Below are 14,685 nucleotides of genomic sequence, written 5' to 3'. Positions count from 1 at the left end.
AGATTTATTGTGAGATTTATTGTGAGATTTATTGTGAGATTTATTGTGAGATTTATTATGAGATTTATTTAATTTGAATTTATTTGATTTGAATCAATTTGATTTGAATCAATTTGATTTGAATCAATTTTTACTCTAATACTTAGAACCTTTTTTAATAGATAGACTATTTCTCTATACTCTATATTTCTATATGTATTCTTACTTTAATACTTCGTTAAAACGAGAGAGGGGGAAAATGAAATATAGAAGATTCCTCGCGAGTAAAAGAGCGGAATTATAATTAAATACTTATTCTTAATACTTATAATTGTATTTATTTATTTATTTATTTTGATTTCTTGTATTTTGAGTTGTATATAATATTAAGTTTGTAATATATTGAATTTATATATAATGTAGATGAACGAATGTATATGATCTAAAGGAATATATATAATGTAGATGTATAATATAGATGAATATGTATTATGTAGATAGATGAATATGTAGTTATATCTATTTATAATGTAGATTGATGTGTAATATGTAGATGAATATATATGTGATACGGCAGATGTAATACAGGTAGATGAATAGATGTGACACAGGCAGATAATATATATGTAACAGTAAGAGATGGGTGGGGCGTGTGGATAAGTGGGGGTAGTGGGGAAAAGTTGGGAGGCGAGGCGAGGAGAGAACGTTGGAGGCGAGGCGAGGAGAGGGAAAATCGGGACGCGAAGAGAAAGTTGGGAGGGGAATGGAGGATGGGGGTTTGAGAATTGGGGAATTGGGGAATTTGAGAATTTGGGGAATTTCGGAGTTTTGTTGGAGAGAGGGGAATGGGTGAGGGGATAAGATGGAATGTAGGTAGGTAAGTAACTGATTGAGGAAAGAGAGAGAGATGCTAAATTTTATCGTGGATTTGAAGAACAGGTTTTGGATGGTGGTGTTGGTGTTTTGATATGGAGTTGTGAATTCGTGGGTGGGTGAGATAGAAATTGATGTGACATGATATGGTATGGTATGGTATAATATACTATAATGTAATCTGGTATTGAGGTTTTGACTGATAGATGGGATGGGGGTAGGATTAGATTGAAGGTATCCGAATTTCTTTGGGGTTTTCTGGATTGTTGTATATATCTAGGGATGCATTCTTTTGTATCTAGATGGTTGTGATATTTATCTACTTATATCTTCCTGGTCGGGTTCTGGTTATGGAATAGAGTGTGAAAATGTGCGTGTGAGTTTGAGTTTGAGCACATCTTGTGAGGGAGTGTAAGGTGGTTTTACTTACGTGTTGGCATAGGTGGTGGTAGGTCTAGCTGGTATTCTCAATGTCTCAGCTTACTATGCTGTATATACAGTATGGCAATGAGGATGAGGATGATGCAGATTCCCGATTTATGTTTCAAGTTTCGTCAATTTTAAGTTCGGGATGATTCTTGAGATAGTAGAAGTATAACAGACAGATATCTGAGCGACAGCGAGTGATTTACTAATGAGAGCAACAAGACACACAACAAACTGGAGAAAATATTACAGAAATAAACCAGCTATCCAGGCTTACAAAAGACAAATGTCTAAGTCATCCTACTAGCAATATCTCGTAACATATGTTTGCCCATCCAAATCCATCACATTGACAAAGACATCCAAGACTCCCCTTACCTTCTCATCAACCAAAGGTCTCAATCTCGCTTTGAAAACAAGGAGATATTCACGCTCATATTCTGCGATTTCCATCAATACGCTTTTCCTCTTGCAGTTCCGTCGTTGTCTGCTTTTCCGTTGCATGAAAAGTCATTGAACTTCCGGCGCACTTTTCAACCTCGGGAAAATTGACGCTGTTGAGATTCTTTTCCGCCTTGTCGCGTGCCAACGAGTCATAATCGTTGTACATGCGACACATGACTGCAAGATGCCGACCCAGCTCTGTAGCAAGATACTTCGTGAGCGCGGGGAAAATGGTTCGTCTCCTCGTTCCGATTTCATTCGCGTGATATCCAGTCCCAAGAATAGGGACATGATGTGTGGACGGCGAAAATATTGCGTACCCAATCCCAGTAGGTTCTCGATGCTGGGGATGTGACGGAAGCATTGGCATCGTGTCCTGAAAGTTGTGCGAAGCGGAAATTGTCGGTTGAATGAGTGAGATGGGCGACTAGGAAGGCTTCCAATTGTTTACTTAAAAAAGCTAAAGATGATTCTGAAGCTTTTTGAATGGAAGGATGGTTCAGACGTGGGGTTTGAAGCGGATGCGAGTATTTCTTTCATTGTTTGTAGAGTCATCTGGTAAACCATCATCAGAGTTCACTGGTGTTATGACGCCACGATTTGTTGATGAATCTCCCTGACTCGATAGAGGATTGTTTCGAAGAGTTGTTTTGGAAAACAGGCCTCGAATTAATTGTTTCCCAGAGCTGTGATGTCCAGGTATAGCTTCCTTGAAATCGACTGCTTGATACTCTAACATTGAGATGACCATCATATCCAAAACCAGCTCGGTCTCAAGGAATATGCCCTTATTATTACAACCAGTCCACGGGAAAGGAATATATTCTAGATACTTATACTCTGCCATATTCTGGCAAGGGAAGAAATCCAAACGAATTCGACGTATTCGACGTATTCGTGGAAGAAAGAGACATCCTTCCATATTAGAAGCAGCAAGCTTCCATGAGCTGTCACTCGCGAAGAGAGGTATCACAGAAAAAAAACCCCCAGCAAACTTCGCAGCCCTATCAAAGGGAATGCCGAGGATTTTTGGAAGTGGTTTCCATTGTGCTGAGTTCGTAGGGTAATTCTTGCTTGGATGGGTCACTGCTGATCCGTAACTGACTTTTTCAACCCAGGTATAAGTGTCTTTATCTCAACTATCTCGGTGCTGATTCAAATAATTTCTTTGTTGTTTTGAGAGATGGCTTAAATCCTTCTATTGACAAGGAAGAGAAAAGATGCTGTCGATGATTATAGTGGCCACTTTCTATATATTTACTCGTCATTCGACCCACAATGCAACAGGGTCAGATACCTCGCGTAGGCAAGAAACCAGGACTCTTGGGCAACACATCCGATAGCCATTTCTTCAAACACAGCTTGGAGCTCATTGAAGAAGGGTATTCAAAGGTATAGGCTGATTGTTTGACTTTTATTTCCACATGTGTTTCTGACACGTGAATAGTATAAAGACTTTGTGCATTCATTATGGACGACAGATATGGATCGAGTCATTGTTTCTCGAAAGTTCATGAAAGATTTCAGTGTTCTCCCAGGAAAACAAGTGCGCCTCACTGCATCGGTTCGACACGCTGGTCCGTATACTGGCTTCGATATTGCGGAGGAAAGTGACCTGCAGTTCCTTGTTTGTGCAGGGCAACTATCTCAAAATTTAGGTATTGGATGCTAGATCTCATTAAGTTATGTATAACTCGCTTACAACTGAAAGGGCGTCTTGCTCAACCTACATACGATGAGATATCATTTAGAATAAACTCTAAAATTGAGAAGACCGAGAGCAAAGATGGTGAGTAGAGTTGATTTTTACGTACAAAATGTCCAGTGGTCAGCTTGGTTGACGGAATGCCAAGCAACTATAGCTTTCTGCTATTTGGTCTCGCTATTGAACTTGTTTCTAGCGTTAGTGCTCGTGCTTTTGTCGGGCCGGAGCTATGTAGAGATCCAGAATGGTTGGCTACCGCAACAGGCTATACTAAAGAGTGAGGCGAACATTGTCTTTCTCGCTTGCCTACTAAATAATGAAATCCATAGCTCCGAAAATGTAGCTACTGATCTCAAGAAGCACTATAGATTTTTCCACCCTATTATCGCTCCTTTCCTTAAATCCTATAAACAGATCCGCAATCGGTTTTCAGTGGCCTGCAAGCTTCTACTTCCACTCATACAAGAGCGCAGGTCAACTACCTCGAAAGAGCATCCGGATATGGTACAATGGCTAATCGACTCTGCTCGTGGACCTGATGCAGAAACAGACAAACTAGTAACACGAATGCTTTTTCTCAACGCAGCTGCGATACATACAGCAGCAGAGGTGGCGACGACCGCCATACTAGATCTCTGTGCTAGACCGGAGGACCTCGAAACTTTGAAGGGGGAATTGACAATGGTAACCAAAGAAGCTGAAGACACCGATATCACTATTCGGACGCTGTCGTCTCTTAAGAAGATGGATAGTTTCATAAAGGAATCGCATCGTGTAAATACACTTGGCTTAAGTATGACCACCAACCCAACTAGGGAAGTCGCAATATCTAACATGTATTTCTTGTCCAGTGACTTTCAATCGTCAACTTACGGCACCTGAACACTCTCAAATGGAGTGACTCTGCCCCAAAACACATATATCTCGATGACCCATTACCTCATCAACAAGGACCCCGAGATATACCCCTCCCCAAACACGTTTAACCCTTTAAGATTTTACACACAGCGGCAAAAACCAGGCCAAGAGGAGCGATACCAATTCTCTTCTTTGAGCTCAAAGAATCCGTCTTGGGGCGTAGGAAAGTTTGCTTGCCCGGGTCGTTTCTGGGCTAGTGCTCAAATCAAATTGTTGCTGATGGTTCTCTTAAATAAGTTTGAGATTGGCTATCCGGAGGGGCAAACGGAACGCCAACAGAATATTGTCAAAGGCGAAAGGAATCAAGTCAGTTCGAGTCAGCGAGTTATTTTGAGAAGAAAAAATTGAAAGGCTTGTGTCAGGATATCGATCATGTGATAATAGAGGGCATTGTATTAGCTAGCGAGGCACTAGCGCTTCCCTATACAAAGTACGAGCTTCCCATAGATAACAATGATATTGTGTGTGCATTGCACATAGAGCCTGTGGAAGATTGTGTTTGGGGGTGAGAGAACATGCTCCGCGTATCCTTATTCACTTTAATAGCTTTTGATTCTATATAGTTAGAGTTTTAGTCAATCAAAATCACTATAATGTATGATCAGTTGTTTGAGCTTGAATCGTTTCATGTGATTTTGAGACTCAGTCAAATTGTAGACCATGCCCTAGAACCCTTTCACTACTATATACTGTACTTCGTACTGACATAGTAATTTCAGGTATATCCCAGTCTGTTTGAGCTGTTGCTTCTTCAAGACGACCAATCCTGATGCATGCAAATTACTTTGCGAATGAATATGTTGGTATCGTGTAATTGATTGGATAGAACAAAGGATCTAAAGACAAAAGCGTGATCGTAGGATGCACACCTGATAAAAAAGATGTGATGATAATCAATCTCGACTTTCTACTTCGCAGATGGATACGTGTGGCGAGATGTAACTAGTACTAGGTACCTTCTGTTTACGTTTTTATTGTTAGCTTGTCTCATTTGTCTTTCATTGATGGCCAAGCATGGCATGATATCTATGGAGCGCGAGGTCGTGGACATTCCGAATTTTCCAAAAACCCCGCTTAATTCAGACCAGCTCCAAATGGAGTCTTCGAAATTTTGAATTCTTCGAGGATGATGACTCAAGGCGAAGGAAGATCTTGAATCATGCCTTCTCTCCAAGCGCTCTGAAGGCACAAGAGCCATTGTTACAAAAGTATACGGGCCTGTTGATACAAGAAGCTCGAGCACGAAAGTCCCTGTATTTGAGAGAACGGTATAATTTTACTACCTTTGATATTACGGCAAGTGTAATCTTCGTGTGGAATTGTGTGAGATTCTGACCATATAAAACATAGGGTAGTCGTTTGAATGTCTCGCCAAAGGAAAATATCATCGCTGGGTATCGTTCCTCTTTGCCCACCTTAAAGCATCATGTATTCTAGCCAGTATAACTTTTTAACCGGTAATTGATAAGATTTTATGGTGACGTACCCCAAACTCAGCCTTCAACGAACGTATTTATCATTTTTGCCGTAGTGTAGAATGGGTGCAAAAACGTCTCAATTTAGAGACTGGTCGCAATGACTTTATGTCATATATCGTTGGCGCTACTACGAAGAATACGATGGTCATGCTGGATATGGAAGCAACAACAGGAACATTGGTCATTGCAGGAAGTGAAACCACTTCGACAGTGCTACTTTCAACAACGAGACACCTAATGTTGCAACCTGAGAAGAAGGAAAAGTTGAGGAAAGAGATTAGAGAGACGTTCTCGGATGAGTCTGAGGTTACACTGAAAGCTCTCAAGAACCTCCCTCATCTCACAGCCGTATTCCAAGAACACTTTCGATGTACTCCGCCAGTGCCATGCTCTATACCGCCAACTGTTCCAGACGGTGGTGACAAAATTGCTGGAGATGTGGATCCAGGAGGCGTAAGTTCAGTTCCGTCTTTAACATCCTCTAACAAATTGAAACACAACTAATTCCTCCATCTCTTTGAAGACATTCGTCGGAATTCCTCAAATCGCTGCATATCGCTATCCTGATCATTTTGCCCATGCCGATCACTTCATACTGGAGCGCTGGCTATCATCAACCTCATTTCCTCTATTCGAACCGACTACCTACAATCCATACTTCGACAAAGAAACCCTCAAAGATTATAACTTCAAGATTGTGTAGCCGTTTAGTGTTGGACCACGAAACTGCATTGCGCAGGTTTTAGCTCATGCCGAGACGAAACTCATACTAGGCCGTTTGTCGTGGAATTTCGATTTCTGCATTCCGGAGGGAAGGGAAGGAGAAGATTGTTACAAGAATTTGTGGGCGAAGCAAAAGATACATGGCTTGTGGGTTAAGGAACCGTACGTTTTAGAAATGGTTCTTGTCGTGAGATCATTTTCAGTTCATATCCTAATCTATCTCAAAGCGGGCCGGCAAACTATTCCCCCGAATAAATTTCATTCACCAAATGAGATTTCGTCCATTTCTGCAAACTTTCACACGTCGCTGTTGTTGATATCGAAGCCTGGGAGTTATTTGCTAACACATCCGGTTCCTGGAGAAATTCAGTGAATGAAACATAGAGGCCATGGATTAGTTTCCAAGTTAAGGCACGCGCCAATACATTCATCAATAGCCTAGTTGAGACATGCCTAGCGAGAAACAACTATTTTCTCTGTTCATTATTTCAAGAAAAACACGTGAAATAGAAAGACGAGTTGCGAGATTTTGTAAGATTTTGTGAAAAGAGTACCTTCGAACTATTGGCCTATAGATACTTTGGAGAACCTCTATCAAAAGATAAACCCTTAGACTTTCTCATGTAGAGCAAAATGAGATCTATCCAGATTGTTGATGATATAGAATGTGAGAAATTCTAAAAAGGCTTGACCAACTATATTGATGGACTTTGGTGAAAAAACTTACAACGCTCAAGAGCTTCTGGGTGACGATTTAACTCCAGAGGATTATGCCTTCACATGGAAGTAACAAATCAGCGTTTTGTTCAATGAAATACAGAGACAAGTGCCAATAGTAATGTGGCTACAAGATCTTGCAATGGATATAAATGAAAAGCTAGATGAGTTCACCTCACCGGCCTCTCAGACCTTGAAGACTACTAGATACTTTTGAGCATTAGGAAGCAGTTCCATATACTATCTGAAGCTTCTTTAATCTGCAAAAAGAAAGGTGCGAAAGGAAGAGAATTGAAGAGGGAAAGTAATTCTCTATTAGAAAAGTCATGGCTGGTGGCTTTCACACAGCAATTCAAAGTCTCATTCCCATCACCACCAATCCCCACCTTCCCATTTGATTACACCACACACGTGATCTCAATACCTCTCATCTCATTTGTGTATCTACAGCCTAGCTTACTAATCTCACCCACTAGCGGCTCATTCCAAGCAACATCACGAAATCTCCAAAAATACCTACAAATCGTACCATTACCGCATCTCCAATTGACACACCCGCCATGTTTCTCCAACGCTCAGCCATTGCTGCTGCTCGCAGAGCAGCCGTCTCTCCCGTCGTGAGACGCAGCTTCTCGTCTAGCATCATCAGAAGTATGTGTATCCTCATTTGTTGTATCCCGAAAACTATTCGACCTCGGGTACCGCAGATCCTGGGTTTGAAGCTTGAGAAAAAGCAGGACTGCTGGAGGATGATTCGAGAGACTCACAGACTAATTGTTATGTGTAGGAGAAGTCGCACCACCGGCCGGATCGAGCGACCGAAAGATTAAGAAGTTCGAAGGTGTGTTTATTCGCGAAGCCGGGGCGCGGGAGAATGGGGAAGGAAAGATGGGGGACAAATGGACTGATATATAATGCGCACCACGTGTAGAAATTAAGAGCGAGGCCGATCTCATCGGTCCCGGTGCCGCGCCAGGAACCATCCCTACCGATCTCGACCAAGCGACTGGTCTCGAGCGTCTTGAGATCTTGGGAAAGATGCAGGGAGTTGATATTTTTGACATGAAGCCTTTGGATGCTTCCCGAAAAGGTACGCTTGCGTGGGTCTCTTAGGAGGAGTGTCAGGCTTGGATTCTTATGTATGAGGTTTGGGAAGTGAGATGAACAGAACAGATGGGATGAAAACAGAAGGGATTTGCTAATCGACGAGGATTGTATAGGAACGTTGGATAACCCAATCATTGTCAAGTCTTTCGGTGATGAACAATATGCCGGCTGTACTGGATACCCAGTTGACTCGCACGTTACTATCTGGCTTATAGTATGCCTAACAAACCCTTTATTTCTTCTTTCCACATGCCACCTTCAAGTACTAAATCTTCTACAGATGTCCCGCGACCGTCCCGTCGAGCGTTGCCCAGAGTGCGGAAATGTTTTGAAGATGGAATATGTTGGTCCACAAGAAGATGCTCACGACCACCACCACGACCACCACGATGATGGACACCACAACTACGAAGAGCCAAAGACATTTGCTGATTTCGTTAAACCGGAATACAGATAAAGGGAAGGGGAAGGGGTTTCGGGTGCGTTGACAATGCTAGACGAGGGTAGGATTGTAGAATAGTAGAGCGCGAAGTTGACATGTTCTCATAACCTTTCACTAGTCGTGCTCGATTTGATTACATGCAGGGTGCGCTTTCATGATCCATTTTCAATACCTAAAAGTTTCAATTTTGAACTGCCCACTTTCATTCTCATTCGATTATTTTGTTTGTTGTGGAATTGCTCCAAGATTTCTATGTAAAGCACAAATTTTCCGTGTCATTTTGTCCACCCCCCATCCTTTTTTGAAGCGAACCAAAACCCACGAATTTCCAGCAAACTAGCTCCAAGCTCACACATTTCCATCTCCATATCGCAAGCTAGCCCTTTACTGAGCTCAAATTTATAACCCGGGTGATGAATAAAAAAAAAGACAAAAAACCCAAGCGCTAACCTCCAAACATGCTTTCATTTTATGCTTGAGTCGTGAATCATCGTCGCTGTGCATATGCATTATAAACAGCTGAGCGGCAAATGCAGAATTTTGCAAGTTGTGTAAGGGGTATTGTGAATGAACCCGTGAATTAATCAAGGGCAAAAAAAACTCAACGATACTCAATGATAAGAAGCACACCAATTCATTTCACGCTGAAGTGAAATGGAAGGGGCCTCTATGCCACCAGTTCCTTAAATTTGTAACGGCGGCCGCTGAGAGAGATATATAGTAGAAGAATGTCTTCGTATTAGTTTGAGGCAATTGGAAAGACATTCGAATTGAGGCCTCAAGATCAGAATGTCATTGTTCGATTGACTGTTGTATGTCCTTAGTCAGATGGATTTTGCTTCCTTGAGGGTGGCCTCGAACCGCCACTTTTGTCGGCACTCTTATTTCCGTCAAATTTGTCGTTTCCTGTTTGCTTTTCCTCATCTGATTTGGGCCCATCCGTATCTGAACTAGAACTAGATTTAGAACTAGAACTGTCGTCATTGATTCGACTCTCCGGAGTACGAGCAAGAGCTCTTGTCGCTTCCACTTTAGCGACATGATTTATATCACTGTGGTGATCTGCCTCATATTCGCTCACTTCCGCATTGCCCCCTTTGACCTTGCTAGAGTGACTAGGAGTCTGAATGGAAGCTGCTTCACTGAGAGCTCTAGCTCTAGCTACCATCTCGGATGCTTTCTCAGCTGCCCTTTCGGCTCTGATTTGCTTCTTCCACATCTGCGCATATCGACCTTTCTTGAGTAACAGTTCACTATGGGTTCCAGCTTCAGCAACTCGTCCAGCATGAAGAACCAATATTTGATCTGCATTAGTAATAGTGGACAATCGATGGCTATAGTTATAAAAATTAGCGAGATGCGAATTAAAAGTGATCGGAATTCTTACGCAATGACTAGCATGGTACGGCCTTCGGACAAGGTCTTTAATGCTTCTTGGATGTGCTGTTCAGTATCAGAATCTAATGCAGCTGTAGCTTCATCAAGCATGATGATTCGAGGATTTTTGATAATTGTTCGTGCTATGGCGACTCGTTGCTTCTCACCACCACTGAGACGAAGACCTCGCTCACCAACTTTCGTATCGTAACCATCCGGAAATGCAAGTATCTTGTCATGAATCGAGGCAGCTCGGCAGGCATTGTAAATATCTTCATCCGTCGCGTCTTGGTTGGCATACCGAAGGTTATACATAAGAGTCTCATTGAAGAGAATTGTATCCTGTGGTACAACACCAATGTGATGTCTTAGCGAGTCTATGGTGACATCTTTGATGTCGTGGCCATCTAATTGAATACTACCATTTTGAGTATTGTAAAATCGGAAGAGGAGCCGGAAGACAGTGGATTTTCCTCCCCCGGACTCTCCCACAAATGCTGTAGTGGTGCCTGGTTTGCAAGTAAAACTCAAGTCCTCTAGTGCAGGCTTACGGGTATCATAAGAGAATTTAACATGATTAAAGTCGATTTGGCCCTCGCATGCTGGGAGTGGCTTCGCACTTGGCTCATCAATAACAGTAGGCTCTTCTTTGAATAATTCAAGGAGACGCTCGCCACTGATCATAGCGCTCTGGACTCCCCGATAGAAAGAACCAAAGAAATTCAGAGGTTGTTGAAGTTGGCCCATATATGTGATGAGAGTCACAAACTGTCCCACTTGACGTTTACCAGTTGTGACTTGGTATGCAGCGATAAAAGAAGTTACAAGAAGTCCAGCCATGAAGACCAAGTTTTGACTAATGTTGAGGATGTTCAAAGAAATGGTCACTTTGAATTCCATCTTCTGAAAAGCCGAAACCGCTTGTCGGTAACGATCAAATTCATAGGTTTCAGCGTTGAAGTATTTAACAGTCTCGTAAGACGTCAAAGAATCATTCTTGACAGCATCCTCCTCACGGCTGAGGTTCTGCATTTGTCGACGTTGGTCGGAACGCCATCTTGCCATCCGAATGGTAAGATAAAGATAGGAAAAGGTGATGATGCTAACCACGAGAGCGTAGTATGCGTCAAAGGCATATGCGAAATAACCGATGGCAACTCCAAGATCGAATATCATTGGAAGAACCTGAAACGTCACTTGCTCTAGGAAATTGTTGATGGCGTTTCCCTTACTAAGTGCTGACAGGACTTCTCCAGTGCGCTTTCCGAGATGGAAATCCAAACTCAGACCATGTACATGCTCAAATGAGGCTGTGGTCAAGGCCTTGTATGAATACTGAGAAATTGGAATCCACAGAACCGATCTAGCGGCCCCTAGGATTCCAGAAGATCCTTGAAGAAACTTGAAAGCAATGAGAAGAGAAATGGACAGCCATGGCATTGTAACCTCTTGATCATCATCGCCAGTAAGTGCGTCAGTAACCCTTCCGACTTGCAAAGGAACTGCGATGTTCACTATCCGCTGCATGACGACAAGAAGGAAGCAAACAACAACTACTATTTGCAAGCGAACGGATCTAGCTGGCCAGAGGTACGGAAAGAAGAGTGAATATCCCTTCAAATACTCCCACCAGGTTTTTGTTGTAGCTGTTGTAGGTTTATAAAACGCAGGCACTTCGTCCACACGCTGCTGACCAATTAGTCTTCCTTGAATATCAACGCCCTGTGCTGCAGAACCATTCGCAGTCGCGTGTCCATTCAACGATAAGGAGTCGGAAGCAGACGCATTTGCAATTGAGCCATTTCCAGAGACATGGCCGTTTCCATTCGCTCTGCCATTGAAAAGAAGGGGACTGTTCTCATCAGGCTCACTGCTGCTCTGCCGGCTTCTATTTTTGCCTTTGATTGAACGTTCCAAAGTGAAGATGCAATAAAAAGCTACACAGAAGAAAAGTAGAACTACCCGAATTGCATCGAGTACCAGCTCAACAATTTCCCATTGAGTCGCGTATTTGTGAAAGTCCGGGTTGAAGTTAAAAAGCGAGTTGACTTCCCGGTGAGCTGAGGTATATAAAGATAGCGAAGCGGCAAGAAGTACAATCTCACCGACCAGCGCAACTAACCATGTAACCTGATGTGCAATCGAAGGTGAGGGTGTTGTGTCGACCAACGAAATGAGGAAGACACTATAGAAAAAAAGAGAGGCGCAAACGTATATCTGCATGAAACAATGATCAGTATCTACTTCATCCAAAATGCTAAGTCGAAAAAGTGAATGCTCACAGCAGTTGCTTCGCCACACCACCAACCATTCTCCCGTTTATCAAGAGCGTGTACGACGATGTTGATCGCATTGCCGAGAAACGTTACTAGAATGCCAGCTGAAAGCCAAAGAAATAACAATTTCTGAACGGGAGTGAAATCCTGCAGCTTAAGCTTATCCTTATCTTGTTTTGTCCTCCTAGCAGACCGCGGTAAAGGTTTTCCCCCAGGACCTGTGAGCATCGGTCCAGTCTCGTCGGAAGATTCCGCAGTTAGAATGCTGTGTGTGATGAATGATATAAGAAAGACGACTAGAAGAACCCATGGGTAATTGAAGTGCGTGAGGTTCAATACTGTCGCTGTGGTATAAGTACCATTCCCATTTGAATACATACTGGAGCTTGAGCTCAAGTATTCATCGACACCCGCCATTACAAGTTATGTTATGTTTGAAAGACTTCCCCTTCCTTCCTTCCTTCCCTCATCAGTATACCGGATTTGAAAGCGATCGTGGACGGCTCATGACCCTTTCGATTGGGCGAGCTTTAATTTTGGGGAGGGGGGAAGTTTGTATCTCGAGGGAGCGCGATGTCAAAGTAGCTGTGGCTGGCTGTGTGGCGATACCGAGGTGTGAAACGATTGAAATTGGACTTGGTACCTAAAAGGGAATTAAAAGAGGAATGATCAGCGAGAGAAGTTCGAGTTAAAGTAATTCATCTGCGATTTGCGGTGTAACCAACAAACGCAGTTGTCGAGTTTAGAAGAAGATGGATGGGCTTCAACAAATAGTAGATGTGATTGTGGAGTTGTAAATAAGTGATGGTGGCGGAGATGATGGTGGGGAATCTTCACTCAAAAAAATACTTTAAATAGTTTCGTGTACTAACTTAAATACTGAATACCTACTTTGTGTGTTGGACCATAAAGTGAGGATCAAAAGTAGGTGAAGAAGACGAGAAGATGAGGGAGGAAGAGGAATGGGAATGGGAAGAGAAAGGAGACGAGGTAGAGGAGGGAAAGAGGAAGAGGAAGATGGTTTTTGTAAATGTATTGAGACGAACAAGAGTGTAGAGTCAGTCTGTTGGCAGTAGTAATAGGACTGGAAGTAGAACTTGGAGTAGAACCAGACGTAGAAGTAGAAGTAGAAGTAGAAGAAGACTGATGAGATGAGATGAATTATACAAGAGTAGTAAAGTAGTGAATTATCAGTATGTGACAACTTGTTGGAAGGTCAAGCAAGATATCAGGTACTAATATGTATGGTATGGTATGGTATAGTATGGTATGGTATGGTATGTATGTATGTAGTATGTATGTATTGTAATTCTGTGGCTTTTTGAATGTAGAAATTTATCATGAGAAAAGTGTAAGAGACATGAATTTCCAACGTATGAGTTGAGTGAGTGCGAGTGTGAGAATGAGAATGAGGGTAGGTAGGTAGGTAATTCTGATGGTGGTTGATACTTTGTATCGGGGAAGGGGCGGTGTTGTTGATCTAAATAGACAAAGTTCAAAGAAATATAAACATTTTTTTATCTTACCTTTGGCTCTTGCACTTTCGAAACCCTTTATACTCTCTTTGAACTTCCTTCCACTCTGAGTAAAAATCAACTTCTCAATGTACCCTTCTCAACAAGTTGTAAGTTGTCTGGCTGGCTGTCTTTCTCAATGCTTCTTGGCTGGCTTTTATATCCCAGATCATGAATCAATCAAATCTTCTCAACTTGTTTTTGATCGATCCAATGATTGAGACCCGGATACCTGTCTTCGGGAGTGTGATTGCCGACAACAGATGCGCCAGGTTCGGTGCAAAGGTATGGGTGCAGGTGGAAGTGTAGGTGTAAGTACGTAGGTAGACGTGTGAGTGGTGAAAGGATGTGCAGGGACTTGGATGAAGAGGCACATGCAACATATAAAAATAAAATAAAGCCAAAGCCAGAGCCAGAGCCAGAGCCAGAGCCTAAGCCTTGAATATTTGGTATGCTATGTCAATCAACAATAAAGTCTAACTTGGACGAAAGAAGAAGGAAAATAAAATAAAAGGGCGATTCAGTCCTTCGAGTTTTCCCTGATCGATTTAAGCTTTGTTTGGTATGTTCACTGATTGGGTAAGGGGAGAGGGAGGGGGTGAAGGGGTGGAAGGGGTGGAAATTTCTTATATTGCGATGCAGTCAGTGAATGGAGTTGGGTACTGATCTATGGTGAAGAGGTATGTGAATGTGATTGTTCTTGTGG

At 42.4% G+C, this 14,685-nt stretch overlaps 5 protein-coding genes across 5 annotated transcripts; 3 read left to right on the top strand and 2 right to left on the bottom strand.

The window, feature by feature from the left end:
• Positions 1-1,711: 1,711 nt before the first annotated feature.
• Positions 1,712-2,569, bottom strand: EAF01_003354 (uncharacterized protein; the record flags this gene model as incomplete). Its single annotated transcript, XM_038911608.1, has 2 exons — positions 1,712-2,149; positions 2,228-2,569. The coding sequence occupies 2 exons, from the start codon at positions 2,567-2,569 to the stop codon at positions 1,712-1,714; spliced, it is 780 nt and encodes a 259-aa protein (XP_038772843.1).
• Positions 2,570-3,000: 431 nt separating this feature from the next.
• Positions 3,001-4,328, top strand: EAF01_003353 (uncharacterized protein; the record flags this gene model as incomplete). Its single annotated transcript, XM_038911607.1, has 5 exons — positions 3,001-3,114; positions 3,170-3,380; positions 3,548-3,704; positions 3,757-4,220; positions 4,279-4,328. The coding sequence occupies 5 exons, from the start codon at positions 3,001-3,003 to the stop codon at positions 4,326-4,328; spliced, it is 996 nt and encodes a 331-aa protein (XP_038772842.1).
• Positions 4,329-5,964: 1,636 nt separating this feature from the next.
• Positions 5,965-6,526, top strand: EAF01_003352 (uncharacterized protein; the record flags this gene model as incomplete). Its single annotated transcript, XM_038911606.1, has 2 exons — positions 5,965-6,276; positions 6,347-6,526. 2 exons carry the CDS (start codon positions 5,965-5,967, stop codon positions 6,524-6,526), a joined length of 492 nt encoding a protein of 163 aa, XP_038772841.1.
• A 1,297-nt stretch (positions 6,527-7,823) lies between these two features.
• Positions 7,824-8,827, top strand: EAF01_003351 (uncharacterized protein; the record flags this gene model as incomplete). Its single annotated transcript, XM_038911605.1, has 5 exons — positions 7,824-7,914; positions 8,051-8,104; positions 8,195-8,353; positions 8,484-8,584; positions 8,651-8,827. 5 exons carry the CDS (start codon positions 7,824-7,826, stop codon positions 8,825-8,827), a joined length of 582 nt encoding a protein of 193 aa, XP_038772840.1.
• Positions 8,828-9,632: 805 nt separating this feature from the next.
• On the bottom strand, positions 9,633-12,882 carry EAF01_003350 (uncharacterized protein; the record flags this gene model as incomplete). The annotated part of the gene is made up of 3 exons (XM_038911604.1): positions 9,633-10,146; positions 10,200-12,406; positions 12,472-12,882. The coding sequence occupies 3 exons, from the start codon at positions 12,880-12,882 to the stop codon at positions 9,633-9,635; spliced, it is 3,132 nt and encodes a 1,043-aa protein (XP_038772839.1).
• Positions 12,883-14,685: the final 1,803 nt, after the last annotated feature.

This window comes from Botrytis porri (assembly GCF_014898465.1).
Source record: "Botrytis porri strain MUCL 3234 chromosome Unknown BPOR_004, whole genome shotgun sequence".
Taxonomy (NCBI): domain Eukaryota; kingdom Fungi; phylum Ascomycota; class Leotiomycetes; order Helotiales; family Sclerotiniaceae; genus Botrytis; species Botrytis porri.
Note: the sequence above shows the minus strand (reverse complement) of the source record. Positions and strands in the feature narration are given on the sequence as shown.